The 16840-nt window shown below is 36.2% G+C and overlaps 1 protein-coding gene across 2 annotated transcripts in view; it reads left to right on the plus strand.

Moving 5' to 3' along the window:
• Positions 1-8546, plus strand: part of LOC129237409 (protein TIS11) — a 29393-nt gene extending 20847 nt beyond the window's left edge. For both annotated transcript variants that reach the window (XM_054872140.1, XM_054872141.1), the window contains exons 3-4: positions 3746-4071; positions 6879-8546. In XM_054872140.1, the coding sequence (XP_054728115.1) occupies positions 3746-4071; positions 6879-7713 (1161 nt within the window). In that variant the 3' untranslated portion in view covers positions 7714-8546. The remainder of the gene's footprint in view (positions 1-3745; positions 4072-6878) is intronic.
• The last annotated feature ends 8294 nt before the right edge of the window (positions 8547-16840 follow it).

A 16840-nucleotide genomic window follows, 5' to 3' on the forward strand; every position in this document is an offset into this window, starting at 1 on the left:
TAAGTGTTACCATTCTTCAAATCCGTAACGATAGATGGCGGGCCCTGTATATATATTTAGATACAGATTGGCATCGGAAGAAATGTTTCTCTTGCATTTTAGTTATCAGGCTCTGGTTATAACGCCTTAAAAGTCTGGCTTAGTTCCGGATTATATACATAACGTTGAACTTCAACAACCAACAAAAAAGTCCTATTGCAGCTCTGAGGCGGCGACCATTTGACATTGCCAACTAATAATACCTTTACTGAAATAACTAATGCGTTTCTGTGATAAATGCTGAAGCTTCCGAAAATGTACTTAAACATTTCGTTGATTGGATAGGCTAATGTAAAGTCAGCCGTTGACTTCATTTCAATGAAATTGTTCCGTGTTTAATCACAAAGCTCTTTCTTTCTTAACACTAGATGGACCACCCTGTACTGTTCGTAAAAATTTGTACAAATGAAAAAATTCAAGTTTGAGTTTCTTTTTTCAGCAATACTTTGTTTTTACAACTGTTAATATTTACTGTAAATATGAAAACTATCAGGTCAGTCCATAAGTTCGTGCGTTTTTTAAAGGTGCTTTTAAAATTAATAAAAAATATGTTTAAAGTATTTCCTAATCAATAATATATTTTCCTTCGTTATTTACAATGTCGGTTCTGCGTTTGCGAACAGGATTATTGTAAAGGGCTCATTTTTCATCACCAGTAACGATACGGTTGAAAAAACTTTCGTTTTCAAGAGAACACACATTCACTCTCTGCTGAAGGTTGGCGACGGAAAGTCTATGCGGAACCCATTTTTCCAGCTTTTCTAAATAAACCAGGTGCCTGTGAACTGTTCCATGCGATGAATTTAACCTCTGAGCTATCATATCGACTTTCAAATTTGGGTCAGCTTCCACGGGTTCGAGCAAGGCGTCGGAGTTAAAGACTTCAGGACGACCAGCGCGCGGGGCATACTCCACGTCGCAGTTACCACTTCGGAATTTTGAAAACCACTTTTGCGCAGTCCTTACACTCACGGTATCCTCTCCGTGAACAGTGTTTACTGCTGCAGCAGCAGTTGTTGCATTTTTACCACTTTTATAAAAAAATACAAAATATGCCTCTTATACGCGTTCGAAGATTCCATTTTATTTTTTAACAACACGTGCTTCTATCCGCGATTAAAATCACTTGTTGAATGCACAATATATCAAAGAAAATATAAATAGTTCCGTTATATTCCGCGAATAATTTTTTGTGTGCAAAAATCGTACAAAAGTGAAATTATGGGTAAAATAGGCACGAACTTATGGACTGACCTGATACATTTTGCAAAATTATTTTCGGTAGATATTAAATGTTGTGGTTTATTTGTAGGTATTGTAGGTATATAAATTTAATATATTTATAATAAAATACGGCTACGCTGTCCACAATATTTTAACGTAAAACTCTTTTCTGCGTAGGCTTGCCTTCGGCTCCGCTTCAAAAGAATAACTCATCAGCCTAACACCGGCTGCGCTGCCCACAGTATTTTTACATGAAGTTGACATTTAGCTGTATTTTCAAAAATCAGAAGGTTGCAAATCCTAATCCCCTCATTATTCTAACAGAAAAGACTGTATTTATAAGAAAATTCTGTTGCCATGTGACTTTGTTTTTATTCGCATTCAATTTGCTTTCTTTGGTTCTGGCTAGCCATGCTTTTTAGTTATTGTTAATTCGACTGGCAAGTCAGGAGTTTTGCAATTTATAAAAGGAACTTAAATTGTTCATTTATTATATTTATAATAAAAAAATAAAATATATGTATGCAATAAGTGCACCTCTTATATCAAAATTTGGTGAAGATAAATGGAAAATATTTACAAACAAATAACTTAATAACTTAAGAAGAAAGTCCATACAAAATTTTAATTGTTGTTTTCAAGTTTTGTAATACGGGCCGAACTCCTCCTCCAATTTGTGCTGTGGGTTTTGATGCTGTTCCATAAATGGAGGGGCCTGCAGTTTATGCCACCTCCAAACGGCAATTGGTTTTTCATGAGAAGCGGAAATACATTCGGAGGTTTGCCATTGCCTGCCAAGGGATGATACCAAATACCACTTCTACGGCCTATTTTGACCAATTTCGGCAAACTAGATAAGTACCCAGAACTTTTAGAATAATTTATGGTATGCTGTTTTATATCCCATTAAATTTTAATTGTCGAATGTACCCAGCGGAAAACAGCGCACCAGTTTTGGTACAAATACATACAGATACACACTTTGACTACCGTGAATACATTTAAATGTATTTTAATTTAATTTATGATTAATACAGGTACAAATCAGGAAGTGATTTTGGCTTTAACAATAAAACCGCTTTATTATATTATTATTATTTTCCCAGAGCTGCACACCTGTTGCTGCCGAAAGATGCAAACTTCGACAAATCTGTGTAGCAAATTAACGAAACATTTTCGTGTATCGCTAACACAGTGAGAAGGAAAGATTGGTAAAAACAGTTGTCCCAATCGTCATGCTCGTTTAAATTTAAAGAAGTCGGTAGCAGCAATTTTGAACTCTGTGCAGACTTCGGCTTCTCATTTCAGTGCTGTCTCCTCAACATTTGGTAACCTTTTGCAACAAAAATATCTGTGGTGTCCACATTACTGGAAGACATGTTTTCAAGCGTGATAATTAGACACCAATTAAAACTCCTTTGTTTTTTTTTTTGGACCTATCAATTCATATACCGTCAGCGTCTAAATAAAGTGTACACCAGATATTGTTATGTTTTGACTATTTGTTTACTTATTTTATAATTTCAATTAATTGTTTATAAAAATATGGTTCGTACTAAAATAAAATTCATATAAACTAAGGTTTCAAACTTAACACACAATTTATAAAAATTCTGCAAATGTTCAGAAAAATTTCACAATTTTTACTAGGAATTTATTGAAAAATTTCAGGTACGCAGTTTTGTAGATTATTGAATTTTGGTATAATAAAGTGCAAGTTTTAAGTACATTCAAAATTACACTGATTTTTGACAATTTTTTTAGGACGAGCATTATGCGCATTGTCTCTATTCGACACAATTATCTTATATGGAAAAAACATCTTATACCGTCAGCAGAAAACATTGTAATTGCGTTTGATGTTCCACAGTTTTATGCCTCCTCCGAACGGCAGATGGTTTTTCATGAGAAGCTTCTTCATGGAAAAAATATGCTTGGAGTTTTGGCTTTGCCTGCCGATAGGCGACCGCTATTAGGAAAAACCTTTTCTATAATTTTGGTGTTTCATGTCTACTGTAGCGGGTTTCGAATACGGATATTTTCATTCAGCTACGGTGGCCGCCAAAAATAGCCCACTTAAAAAAGTCTCCATTCTCATTTGTATTCGATATTTTAATATCGCAATGAAAATTAAATCTTTAATACATAAAACAGTTAAATTGATTCAGAGATCTGTTTGCGATGATTTTACAACACCTGAAATTGAAATATTGACCTGAAAATTTTGCAACCCACTTTGTAAAGAACTGTGGACGCATCAAATATTCTGCTGGAATACGTAGTTTAAAGCTTTCCGTGTATTTTAATTTGGTGCTGGTAAATATATGTACCACATAATATGTATGTATGGGATGTTAATTGTATTAACGGCATTAGTATATTCCTAAATATTTTAAGAAAATTATTGCTAAGAAAAGATGTATATACATATATATGTATATGTAAAATAATTAAAAATTATATTACCTTTATTCACTTTCAGAACCAGACAAATGATCAACAACAGAATATTCGTTCAAGTCGATCAGTTAACAACATCGGCGATGTAATTATTTCCGAAATGGATGATTCTGTCAAACAAAATGTTGAACAAAATGTGAAGCTGGGTCGTCAAAAAGATCCTGATCAATGTCGTCCCCATACAGCTTTGACCAGAACTATTTCACAGCCACAGCCTCAGCATCAACATGAAGCCAATGTTGAAACATATGTTACAACAATTTTGGAAAACTTCGGCAATATGAATTTACATCGCAAGCTGGAGAGAACACAATCGGAGCCTTTGCCACAACAAATCAATACTTCGAGGTAAAACCCTTTTATTTGTTGTCTTTTACACCTACGAAAAGGGTTTTGAATATTATCCGTGATAATGTTGTTATACCTAAGAACAGCGCGTCGAGTATTCACGCGACTATTTAAATCTGTAGCCAGAACAGGGATGAATTAAAGGCGAAGCAGTAGTTTATGTAGTTGCATAAAACAGGTGCAACAGCAGCTAAAGCGTTGAAGGCGTTGCGAGTGATGTCTCATGGAGAATACTAGAAATATCGGTTGCCTAAAACTGGGTATTTGGTCCAGGAGATGGAAGTGCGCCATATCACCCATCATCAATTTCTAGAAAAAATTGGGCGTTTCACCAAGCTCCGACTGCACCAAGCTCCGACTGTATGCCACACAGGTTTAACGTTATGCTGGCCATCTGAATATTGTTCGGAAGAATCTTGAAATTTTTGGTAAACATTTTGAAGAGATCGTCATGCAATAGGCAATTACGCTGCGTGTTTTCGCATCGATGTTTATAGCTTCTCCTCGACACTCAGAGCTTGTATGTTTGCCTGTTTAAGAAAGTCCAGGTGATTTCCGGTCCACTCTCTGATCCAATCTCTTAAAGTCGAGCCACTAGACGTCAAATTGTTTAGGAAGTTGGCAGCGCACGGTTCGGATATTATTAGGGAAATTAATTCCAATACAATTCCTGTAGCGGATATAAATTCCAATTGTCATGTGACTGAATCGATTTGTAGCTCGCTTCGGTGCAAAGGCGTTATGCACGATATTTTGAGGATGAGGCGAGACGAACGAATTCCTGCTGTCACTAAAGAAATGCAAAAATGTTATAGAAGTGATCATTACGCATATGACATCGAACCGAACCAGCACAACAAAACTTAAAAACCACGCCGAAATCAATTTAAAAATAAAGTTTTGAATTCTGTAGTTGCACTTCGATTGCTTAGGAATACCTCGAATTCTAGTGCGCAACTATTTGACTAAAGACCACGGTAATGGCGTTGCATAAGTTCCGTATTCACCTGTTATTTATTTTGCTTACTTCCAAGACTTTGTGACTTTTTTGTTCCTACGACTAAATTTTCCTAGAAATCTTTGTGAAACGATGGAAGCGGTAAGGGAGAACAGTTGGAAGGAGCTGAAGACGATTTCAAAATAGGATTATGAAGAGTATTTGAACAATGTAAGGGTGTGTAGGAATATGTGTTTTGCTTACCATGGAGATTAGGTGAAAGCGAATTAAATAAATATGGTATCAAGAAATAATTAAATCGTTTTCGCTTTATTTCGGCTACTTTTTAACAAAAGGCATTTAACTATGTTTTTGAGATATTCCTAAGATTTTTAAGGTTTTTTATATTAAAAAAGGAATGGCTTAGATTTTCGAAAGTTAGTGTGATTTGAAAGGTATAAAAAACAGTGACTTGGGTTAAGCTGAAAGCCTTATTTTCGCCCACTTTGAAATTTAAATTTATATGTTTTTCTATTTTTTAATTCTTCAACAACAGCTTTGTTTTTAAAAACAAAATAATACAATGACGAAAATAAAAATTATACCAATTTGTATTGTATGTATTAGAAAGAGCAAGGTTTGGGAATTTTATACAAGTATAAAAAATGATATCGGACTGAATGTCTACTTCTTTGGCAAAATAGCGGGTCTGTTCCGTTAATCACGTCACAGATATTGATTTTCAAGGCAGTAAACAATTCGATGAGCTCCGTATAGACAGATTCTAGCTTTAACGTATCCTCAAAAAACATCATCCAGTGGTGTTAATCGTGTGATCGGGGCGGTCAATTAACAGCTGAATTTCGTGAAATTATGTAATCGGTCCTCGTGATTTGCAATAAGATCATTGTTTCGATGCCTGTATAGTCCGGGAGCCAGGGGTCATTTTGACCTCATCATTTCGTGCCGACTGATTTTAATACTAAAGGCAGACGCCATCCAATGGATGACGAAACCAACCGTCCAGTACCCAGTAGCGGTGGGTACGTGCGCGGGATGCTGCGAAACGTGTCGAAAAAAAATGTTTAACAATAGAATAAAAAAAATAGTCAGCTGCGCCGTAGAGGGGGGAAAATACGTCAGCTGAACAGGCGAACTTGTACAATAAATTAAAAAGTAAAACTACTTTATGCCGATCGAAATTTTTTTTATATAATTTTGGACACATTTGAAAATATAATAATGATGGTCAGCTGCGTTTATAGCCGTGGGAAGACCATCAGCCGAAAGCATTGAAAATTCCGCGCGCCGCCGAGATGTATGAACGCAAGAATTTAACGGTATAAAACGCAGTCCAAAATCGACCCTTGGCTACCGGACTAGTATGACATGTGGCGCCGTCCTATTGAAACCACATGTCAGTAATATCCTATCATCAATAATAGCCCAAAATTCAGTTTTTAGCATCGTTCGATAACGTAATTCATTGATCGTAACTGCATTTATAGTCGAATTTTCGAAAAAAAAAAATAGCTGAATCACACATTCAGACCACATAGCGTCTTGACATATAATCTACCGAGCCAGACTGTCTTAATAGAGGAACGGTGATGCCAACCTAATTTTTCGAAATGTAACTTTTACAGTACCACCATTTTCATAGCGAATTTTTGTTATCTTAGTGCGATTTTCGAGCGGAGTTGACCTCATTGTGTACATGTCAAAAAATCAAATGTCCAAACTGATAGTAGACTTTGTCCCTATTGAAAAACAAAGTTTATGTTGAAAAACCATTTATTTGTTAAAATTGTAATTATATATTTATTAAAATGAATATATATCTGAATAAGTTTTCCCTTTTTGCTTTAAGATACAAAACTGAACTTTGTCGTCCGTTTGAAGAAGCCGGTGAATGCAAGTATGGAGAAAAGTGCCAGTTTGCTCATGGATATCATGAGTTACGAAACCTACAAAGACACCCAAAGTACAAAACTGAATATTGTCGCACATTCCACAGCGTTGGATTTTGTCCTTATGGACCAAGATGTCATTTTGTTCATAACGCGGATGAAGCTAGAGCTTTGCAACAAATGCAGCAGCAGCAGCAGCAGCAACAACAACAACAACAGCAGCAGCAGCAGCAACAACAGCAACCAAAATTACAAAATCATTCCAGTTTTCATAACTGCATTGCTTCCTATACGTTGTTGAATAAACAAGGAACTAATGCAGCTAATCTCAATCATTCGATTCCTTTAAGCCCTCCTCTGAGCATGTCCACCGGTTCAGATCGGGAATCACCAACTGGATCACTATCACTAAGCCCTACTAGTTCTATGACTAATTTCACATTTGGTGATCAAGTTAGCCCGGTAAATTCTGCTTTTCCAAATACATTTCCTTACATAAGCACTCCACCCGAAAGCCCAAACGCTCCCATTTCACCAGTGAATACACCACCACCTAATATTATATTAAATTCGATACAAAACCAGACTTCGTTATATATAAAGCCTGTCACCATTCAGGGTAAACAGGTATTACAAAAGAGTTCAAGCTCGCCCATTGCTATAATCAGGAATATTAATAAAGTTCCAGCCAAAGTTAATTCTGTTTCTTCACTTAATAGTGCTGAAGACGCACGTCTGCCAGTTTTTAACAGATTGAGCTCAGCTGTTGAAAAGTTTCCTAATATAGCTTTATAATTTGACGAAATCTCAATTTTGCAGAATTTAAAATCTCAATTTTGCATAATATTTAAAATTCTAGTTCTTTGTTATTTTACATTTTAAATTATGTATACAACCTAAATTATTAAACAAAAATATATATTTACGATAATTTATATATTTTATATTAAATAACTCTTTATCCAGAAAATGGGTATACACTAGAAAGGGGTCTTAGTTCATAGGAAAGCGTTGGAGAACGAAGAGTAGGCAAAATATGCTTTTGCATTTATCAATATTTAATATTTATTTTATATATCATTTCATTTTTGTATACAGAATTATTGTATATGCCACTAAAAAACACTTTCATATAAAATTATTAATTTATAACTTGAAACACAATGGATAATGTAATTAAATTAGGTGCAGTTATGAAAATTGTAATTGAATTGAAGTAAATGTGAGATAAGAAATTTATATTTTGTAGTATTAAAATTTGAAAATATATTTACCCGGATACTATATTAACGTAACTACCTGTATAACGTAAATTATTATCTACTTTTACCTTTTACACAATAATACAAATAATGTGTAAATGAAATGAGAAAAATATTTATTCCAATACGTTACGAAAACTCGAAGATGGTTAACACTGATGAAAATTCTCAAAGTGCCTTACAGTTAATTAAATATATATACATATGTAGATATTTTAGTATTTATACAATTTTTATTTAATTGGTTAAGAGATGATTCGTGAATTAGTCGTCTTCCTTTTTTACTTTCGTTAAAAAATGCTTCCATTTATTTTTACATGTGCTTATACAAATTTTGAATAAAAATACATCACTTTTTCTTATTAAGATGTTTGCGCTTACTTTTTCTTTTAGTGGAATTCTGTGGACACTTGTAGCAAAGAACATTTAAAGGCAAGAAGGCATTTTCGTTAACAAAACTCGGCTGGGAAATTCACCGAAACCATTTGGAGCTAAATAGAATCAGTTCAAATTCCAAGTGTTTCCGCGTAGAAACCCTATCACTAAGTCAGTTTCTTGACACCAAAATTTGTTAGAAAATGTCAAAAAAACTAAAGGTGATCAGATTGGAGGTATTTTTTCCAATAGGGGTTTTTTGACAGATGATGCGTGATTACCATCAAACTAAATATATCACTTTTTTTTTCAATATTCATTGACATTCCGTCATGGAAAGACCTACGCCTCAACAACGTTTACAAATCGTACAATTGTATTACGAAAATCGACGCTCTGTGAAAAGTGTTGATCGTGTTTCAGATCAACTTATGGGGCCAGCGATGACGCCCATTTTTGGCATAATGACTATTTGAGCTGAAAAGCAATCCGAAGCCATTCAAGAATAGCTATTCCATCTATCGAAAAACCCGTTTGGTGTGGAATTATCGGCCAATAATTCTTCAAAAACGAGGCTGGAGCCAATGTAACAGTGAATGGCGAACGCTATCGTGCTATCTATGATAAACGACTTTTTGATGCCGGAAATTAAAGCTCGTGATCCCCACAACATTTGGTTCCAACAAGACGGCGCTACTTGCCATACAGCGCGTGAAACGATGGATTACTGCATCGTCGTTTCGGTGAGAAATTTATATCTCGTCTCTGACCAGTGGAGTGGCTACCAATCATACCTTTGAACTTTTATTTGTGCGTGTATGTAAAATTTAAATGCTTTGTGGATAAACCAGCTTCGATTGAGGCATTGGAAGCAAACATTACTAAAGTTATTCTCGAGATACCGGTCGAAGTCCTCCAGGGAGTAATTGGACTTACAGTCTGGTTGTTTGGCGCATCGATTCGATTTTTTTTTCAGCTGAATGGTGCTTAAATTTTTTGAAGTCTTTTGAAAAAAGCATAACCGTTGCGACGGTCCCTGATAAACATTAGTTGCGTTCAATAACGCCAAAATATGATCCATCACATAAAAATTGAGAGGGGAAAGTGACTGTTCAATGAAAGAGAGACGTTAATTATGTGCGGGGGAAATTTTAGCCAGCAAGAATTATCCATCACGAAAATATATGATCTGAAGCATATAAATGAACTTTTTGTAAACAAACAATTTGTTTTTTTTTGTTGTGAATCTGGTATTTTGTACACTTTTGCCCTCACGCCAGCTTAAAAGTTGCATTTAATAGTCAGAATCGATTTAGCAACAAGAAAGGTGAGTATATAAAGCGTTTTTATGCTAATTTTTTGGGCAACATAACATTTTTAAACAATCTAAGTCGATATCTCACCTAGTGGGTTTGCACTCTTGATTTGGATTCACGGCTGGTAATGACTAATTTTTTTGTCGAACAAAATTACTGTTACTAAAAACCGTCATGAATTTTTGACACAACGTAAAATTGGAGCCGGTGGTTATTTCTGGATACTTACATTCATATGTGGAGGCCGTAGCCGAATGATTTGTGTGTGACTAACATTCGTTGGTGCTTGCGTTCGAGACCTGCTGCGGAAATCTTAAAAAAAAAATGTTTATAAAGGGTTTTTCAATAACAGGTGTTATTTTGAATAGGATTGTGCTATCGAGAGATGATTAACGATTTTTTATGGCTGGAATTGGATGGTATTGATCTGAACATGAAATTGATCTCTTACGGGCAAAGTTTCCGGACCGTGTTATCTCTCGAAGAGGTGATTACAATTGGCCACCGAGATCTTGAGATTTAACACCTTGTGACTTTTTTCTTTGGGGCCACGTGAAATAGAAGGTCTACGCCAACAGCCCAAGGTCGATTCAAGACTTAAAATATGGAATTCGCGAGGCGAGAACATAGGGCAGCCACTTTGCTATTCGGTTATGGAAAATTTCATGAAAAGTATATTGTCCTGTAAGCGTGGTCGTGGTGGTATTTTCCACTATTAACGGCATACATTCCTCTTTATAATGAAATAAATATCCGATCATTTATATTAAAAAGTAGCCTTTTTCTTTGAATATCAAAATAACACCTTTTATTGGAAAACCCCTTAATTCCAATGAAAGAATCGGACATTTTCTTTGTGAAGCACCCTAATATACTATACATTTGCACAAAATTGATATTTTTGTGAAGCCACAGGGCGATCTTGTTCGTAAATAAAAAAAGGCGAGTGAAAAAAGTTCACAAAATCACGGTAAAGGAAATTTTTTGTTTGTTTTATACATACGGCTTATTTCGTCGCCCTGTGACGTCATGCGTAGATATAGACTTTTCTAAAGCACATTACGTGATCTCTTATGTATTGATTTGGCAAGCGACTATGCAGAATAAAATTGAAAAGTACCATTCACCATATATAATATCATGGTGACAAGATTTTTAATGGTGTGGCCCCAGGATGATAAATTATTAGGTTTGCCCAATAACTATGGTGAAAAACAAAATTGTGAGGGGAACTTCGGCTGACACGCCACGGAAGTATTCGCCAGCCGGAATCTGCACGAGCTGAAGGGCAACGAAGTGACATTGTGTTAATTTCTTTCGTATATCACTAATACATTCCTAGCCTTTTCGTAAACAAACCGATTCATAACTGCTGCTACGTCATTAGCCCATCCGCTAATTCTGTCAAATTCGCTGAGACCCGGTTAACGGTGTGATATTGGCCACACAATTAAAAATCTTTTCACCATGGGTGTGGCTAATATTAAACCGAATTCGACAGAATCAGCAGATGTTTACGAAAAAACTAAGAATGTGTTAGTGATAAACAAAAAAAATTAACACAATGTCCCTTCGTTGCACTCTGAACAACGACTGATTGGACGAGTGTGTGAATATGTGTGAAATTATCATGCAGCTTTCGGCAGGCGATAAGATTGCGTTATTGGTATATGAAAAAAAAATCAACACAGCCTTCGTTCATGTTGCGTTGTTGTTATTTGAACGACGAGTGTGTGAATACATGTGAAATGATCGGGCAGAATTCGGCTGGCGAATCACTCCCCTTATGTGGCAGCCGAAGTTCCCCTCACGATTTGGTTTTTCACCATAGTTATTGGCCAAACCCAGTAATCTATCTATATATACATATGTATTAGGGCGGGTCGATTTAAAAATCGCTCATTGCTCTGTGAAAATCGTATTCTAGGGGAAGGAACCATACCTCTAAAATGAATTCTGATGTCACCCAATTTGGGTCGAACGAAAAATGCCACTTTGACCCATTTAGAGTGCTCCAATCGAGTCCAAATGTATGACCGACCCCCACTAACTTTGGACGGCCGATCCACCCATGCCAGTGGCACACCCCCTGGAACTCCCCTGGGGGGTTCCCCATACAATCATTTCAAAATATCACCATTTTTGGCCTTTACATGAGAAAAGAAACTAAAAAGTTCGACCCAAATTGGGGGACATCAGAATTCGTTTTAGAGGTATGGTTCCTTCGGCAAAGTTTCTTATTTTGATCCCTAGAATATGATTTTCACAGAGCAATGAGCGATTTTTTTACCTCCCCACAAATCGACCCGGCCTAATATGTATACATGTAGTTGGCGGTTCAACCCTTATTGGGTGTTTGGCCGAGTTCCTGCTCCTATTTGTGGCGTGCGTCTTGATGTTGTTTTACAAATGGAGTAGGCCCCTATTTTAAGGCGACACCGAACGGCAGATAGTTTTTTATGAGGAGATTTTTCATGGCAGAAATACAACGAAATACAAAATATTGCCTGCCGAAGGGTGAACGCTATTAGAAAAAACCACTTACTCCATGAAAATTGGAAGGAACCTGTTCGTTCTAGTTTTAAAATTTGGAAGAGCGACTTTGTTTACTTTACAACCAGAATAAGCATTGCCAGCAATGTGAGTCTTGGGAAAAGACGAGAAATAACTTTTGCCGACAGGTATCATTGTAGACTAGGTAATTAAAATGCATAATCCTCTCTTGACGCACAAAACCCACACTACAACTCTCTCGTCATGTGTGCATTTCCTATGAGCATTTCCACAATGTCAAACAAGTTGAAAAAGCGCTAGATACATTCAGACTAACTATTCTGCACAAGAACAATAGCTTTATCCGCATGGGCGACGGCCACCGAAGAGCATTGTATGGCATGGACATTGTAAAATATATAAAAATATAACGAATGCATTTTCCGATGAAGAGATTCTTCGATTCGATATGCATGGGTTGAAAAAACGCCCGCAACTTCTATGGAGATCTCGTCTGCACTGGCGCAGTTTTGTTTATCTTGGCCAAGGTAATAGCATTCGAGCAACAACCAACTGTCAAGGGAAAGAAAATAGAAGAATGGAATGAATGACAAACGGAGCAACTTTCCATCATTCCATTTTACTGATATTTCAAAATTAAAGGCGAATTGAAAAACAAGCAAACAGCTACTCTAATGACCCGATTTACACGAGGAGACATCTGGAAGGGAAACATTTTGTTCGGTGGTGAAGGACGGTCGGGGAAGAGAGAAGGGATTTTGTCTCCCGTACTCGGCGACACGCTTTGCTCTTCTTATTCGTATTTGTTATCTTAAGCAATTTTTGACAGTTGCTTCATTTGTTTTCTTCTTTTGTGGGAGAAGGTTTTGAGTTATGTGTTGGTTTTCAAGCAAACGGAAGATAACAAAGATGACAAACATCCGAACACTGCTTGGGAAATGCACGATTATTTTTGCTAGTACAGTAGGTATAATTTAAAATATATAAAGGGCATGTTTATGTTGAATTCTAATTTTCCCCGCATTTCTAGATACTCAAGTTAATTTTAAGTTAATTATTTATGTATGAAGTATTTTTAATTTAATTTTTTTTATTCAAGTACAACAATTTATAAATATATTTAAATAAAAAACAACAAATTATTTATTATTTAACCAGTTTGCATTTTTCATTCATATATTTAAGAAACTGTTGTCGAACGCTCTCTGCTTTACATGTAAGCGCGTGCTAGAATACATCCGAACCAGACGATGCTAAAGTATTAAATGTCAAAATGTCGCGGAAACATTTTTGCCCGTGTGAACGCGAATGAAACATCAAAAGAGAATTTCCAGTGTCTCCCTTCCAGATGTCTCCTCGTGTAAATCGGGTCGATCACCTCCCTTCTATAGATACGCCTTGGTTTTGTACCAAAGAAACTTTTCATTCTTGAAGTTGAAAAATACGTCCCCATTATTAGATGGCGTCTGATTAAATAACGATTTTGTATCGAATAATTTTTTTTTTACTAAAATTCACGTATGAAAAATTGAATTTGTATTTGCAAATACTCTGTGTTATCTTCGTCGCTAGATATTTGTTGCCAGAAATTGTAACTTGTGAAAAGAAAATAGTGTGGCCGATACCAGACCGTTGTTTGGCTCTCAGCGAATTTGACAGAACCGACCGGAATTGGGCTGACGTAGCAGGAGCTACGAATCGTTTACGAAAAAACTAAGAATGTGTTAGTGACACAGGAAAAAATAACACAATGTCATTTCGTTGCTGTCTGAACAAGTACTGATTGGACGAATGTGTGAATATGTGAAAATATGAAATGTGATACGGATTATACGAGTTTGTGAATGCATAGAAATGATCGGCTGTCGCATCACTCCCGTGAGGTGTCAACCGAAGTTCTCCTCAAAATTTTGTTTTTCACCATAGTTATTGGGCAAACCTGTAATCTATCATCCTTGAGTGCCGAATGAGAAATTCAACTCGTGCGTGATGCTTTGCTATACTTTGCATCACCGCAGTACTTATAATATAAAGTATTAAAGGCCTGTGCAAACAGCAGCAGAGTATAACCTGAGCGGTGTAATCCTGTAGTTAATGAAAATGCAGTTTTGAAGGCAATTCAATTCGTTCAACGGACACGAAGAACAAAAAAATCGGCACTAAGCTTAGGTATTTCATATTATTTTTAAGAAAGCCATGCCAAATCTAGCATAATTTAGTGTGGCACCAGTTTGTTCAGGTTATTCGTTTTCTCACTAAATCCGGTTCTTGAATCAACGGTGCGGAATCAATAGACGGAGAAATGGCACTTGATCCGGTGGAGAAAGCTAAAATCGAATTATTAGATGAGTAGGGCCTTAGTACCCGAAAAATAGGAAAAAGCCGGAATATAAATGCAATTTTTTAAGAAATAACGAACGAATAAAATGTCGGAAAAAATGAATGGATGCACAATCATTACAGGGTCTCATTAACTATGGGTAAGAGGTCAATTATGGTAAAAGCTCGCGTTAATGTAATTTTTTCTATATCTGACGCTTAATTAACAAAAATAAACCTCCACTGAACACTCAACGATTGCTGAATTCTAAAAGTCATATGGCGTGGAATAAAAAGTGGTACGATATTGTTGTCTCGCACGCGAAAAAAGTTCAACATGGATGTGGCCGACAGCTATAGCCACCACTTTCAAGACATCCGTAAAGCCAGCCATAAGTTCTGTTACAAGTTAAGTCCGTTATAAATATGAAATTATAATACTTTTTTTAATGAAGTTAGTTTTGTTTAATCATATAACTATTAAAAAAATGTTTAATTTTCATTAGAAAAGGCTTTCATTATCATTTCATTTCATTTTCATTAAAGAAGGCTTTTACACAACTATTGTAACACGAACAGTTTCCATGGATATTGACGTTGCTGCTCGAACCAAAGATTGCTTGAGACTCTCCAAATTCCTGTGAGATCTTCGACAAACCTTGCTCTCCACTTCTGACCACAAACTGTAGTCCCATGGATTCAGATCTGACTTCCAGACGGTCAATGTTCTGCGGCTATGAACCTAGGTATATTGTTTTTTAGCCACTGCTGGGTGATTTTTGATTTATTGGCTGGAGCGGAATCTTGCTGGAATATCCAACGCTCTCCATTGAAGAATTTAAGAGAGTACTACTCAACTGCTTCACCACGTCTTCTAAGACACCATCATCATTTTCGCTGAAATGAAGAGATGTAACGCCTTTACAAGGCACTCCCCACCAAACCATTACGGAGGCTAGATGGTCGCCACTCTGAACCCTTCGAACAACATTTTTTGCATCTTAAGAAGTTGTAGTATAGATTTTGCCGTTTTGCTTATTAAAAACTTTTTCAATGAGAAAATATTCACTTCTCATCTGTGCAGAGAATATTTTCATTGACGTTGACCGGGTGTCACCGAAGAAGCTGCTTGCATCTGTCGAGTCTAATTTTCTTCAAGCGCGTTGTCAAAAGATGTCCTGTTGAACGATGGGAGGCTTTCATGTGGAGATCATCTCTAATTAGTCTTGACATGGATCTGGTCGATACATTAATTTCCCCGGGCATGATTTTCTGCTTTCTAAGGGGAAACCTTATTCCACCGGCTTTTATGGCTGCACTGGTTCGAACCACGCGCGGACCTCCATTTCTTTTTCTGTCTGTCTTTTAAGAAGTTTGGGAAAAACGATTGATCGTGCGGTAGACAAACATTCCTGAAATATTATATTAAGTTTTTTCAGCAATTCGTGAATCTCATTTGCACTTTTACCACACTTTTGTAATGTGATTTTCCTTAGCTCCCCACTCCATTGTTAACAAGCGAAATTTACCACGGAACTGAGTATAATTTATGAGTAGACAATGCATACGAACAAAAGCGAAAATTAAGGAACTTTTTTCTGCGAATATGTTTCCGCCGTATGCATTGTAAAATTTGTCACAGAATTTATGGCAAGACAAAGTGCACCGCACAGATTGTTAAAAATTTCAAATTGTCGCATTGCTAGGCTGGTCGCCATATTTTTCCCTACTTGAAATAATGTAGAATATATGAGGATGGTTTTCTCGGAAAGTACACAAATCAGGAAAACAGTTTGAAAGATAAAAAAAAAAGCTGGCAGTAATATTCAAGCTTCGTTAACCGTGGAAGATCATGCTGAACCTATTCTGCTAGATCCTTCTATACATTTTCTTAATATTTTCACTCATAATTGTGCTTTTCTAAAATTAAACAGAATAGGCGAGAAATAAGTTGTGTCGAGTGCTCTGAAACAGCCGCGCATTTGCCGCTTGTGGTGAAGTAAAAGTCATTTCTCTTTAGTATCTTAAATGAGTCACGTGGTATTCGGAAATAGCAAAAAGCAAAATACATAAAAGATCTAATTGGGATGATTTTGAAGTAATTTGAAAAATTCTGGAATTATTCACTTTTAAGCT

The sequence above is a fragment of the Anastrepha obliqua genome, chromosome 2 (genome assembly GCF_027943255.1).
Source record: "Anastrepha obliqua isolate idAnaObli1 chromosome 2, idAnaObli1_1.0, whole genome shotgun sequence".
In the NCBI taxonomy this organism is placed as follows: domain Eukaryota; kingdom Metazoa; phylum Arthropoda; class Insecta; order Diptera; family Tephritidae; genus Anastrepha; species Anastrepha obliqua.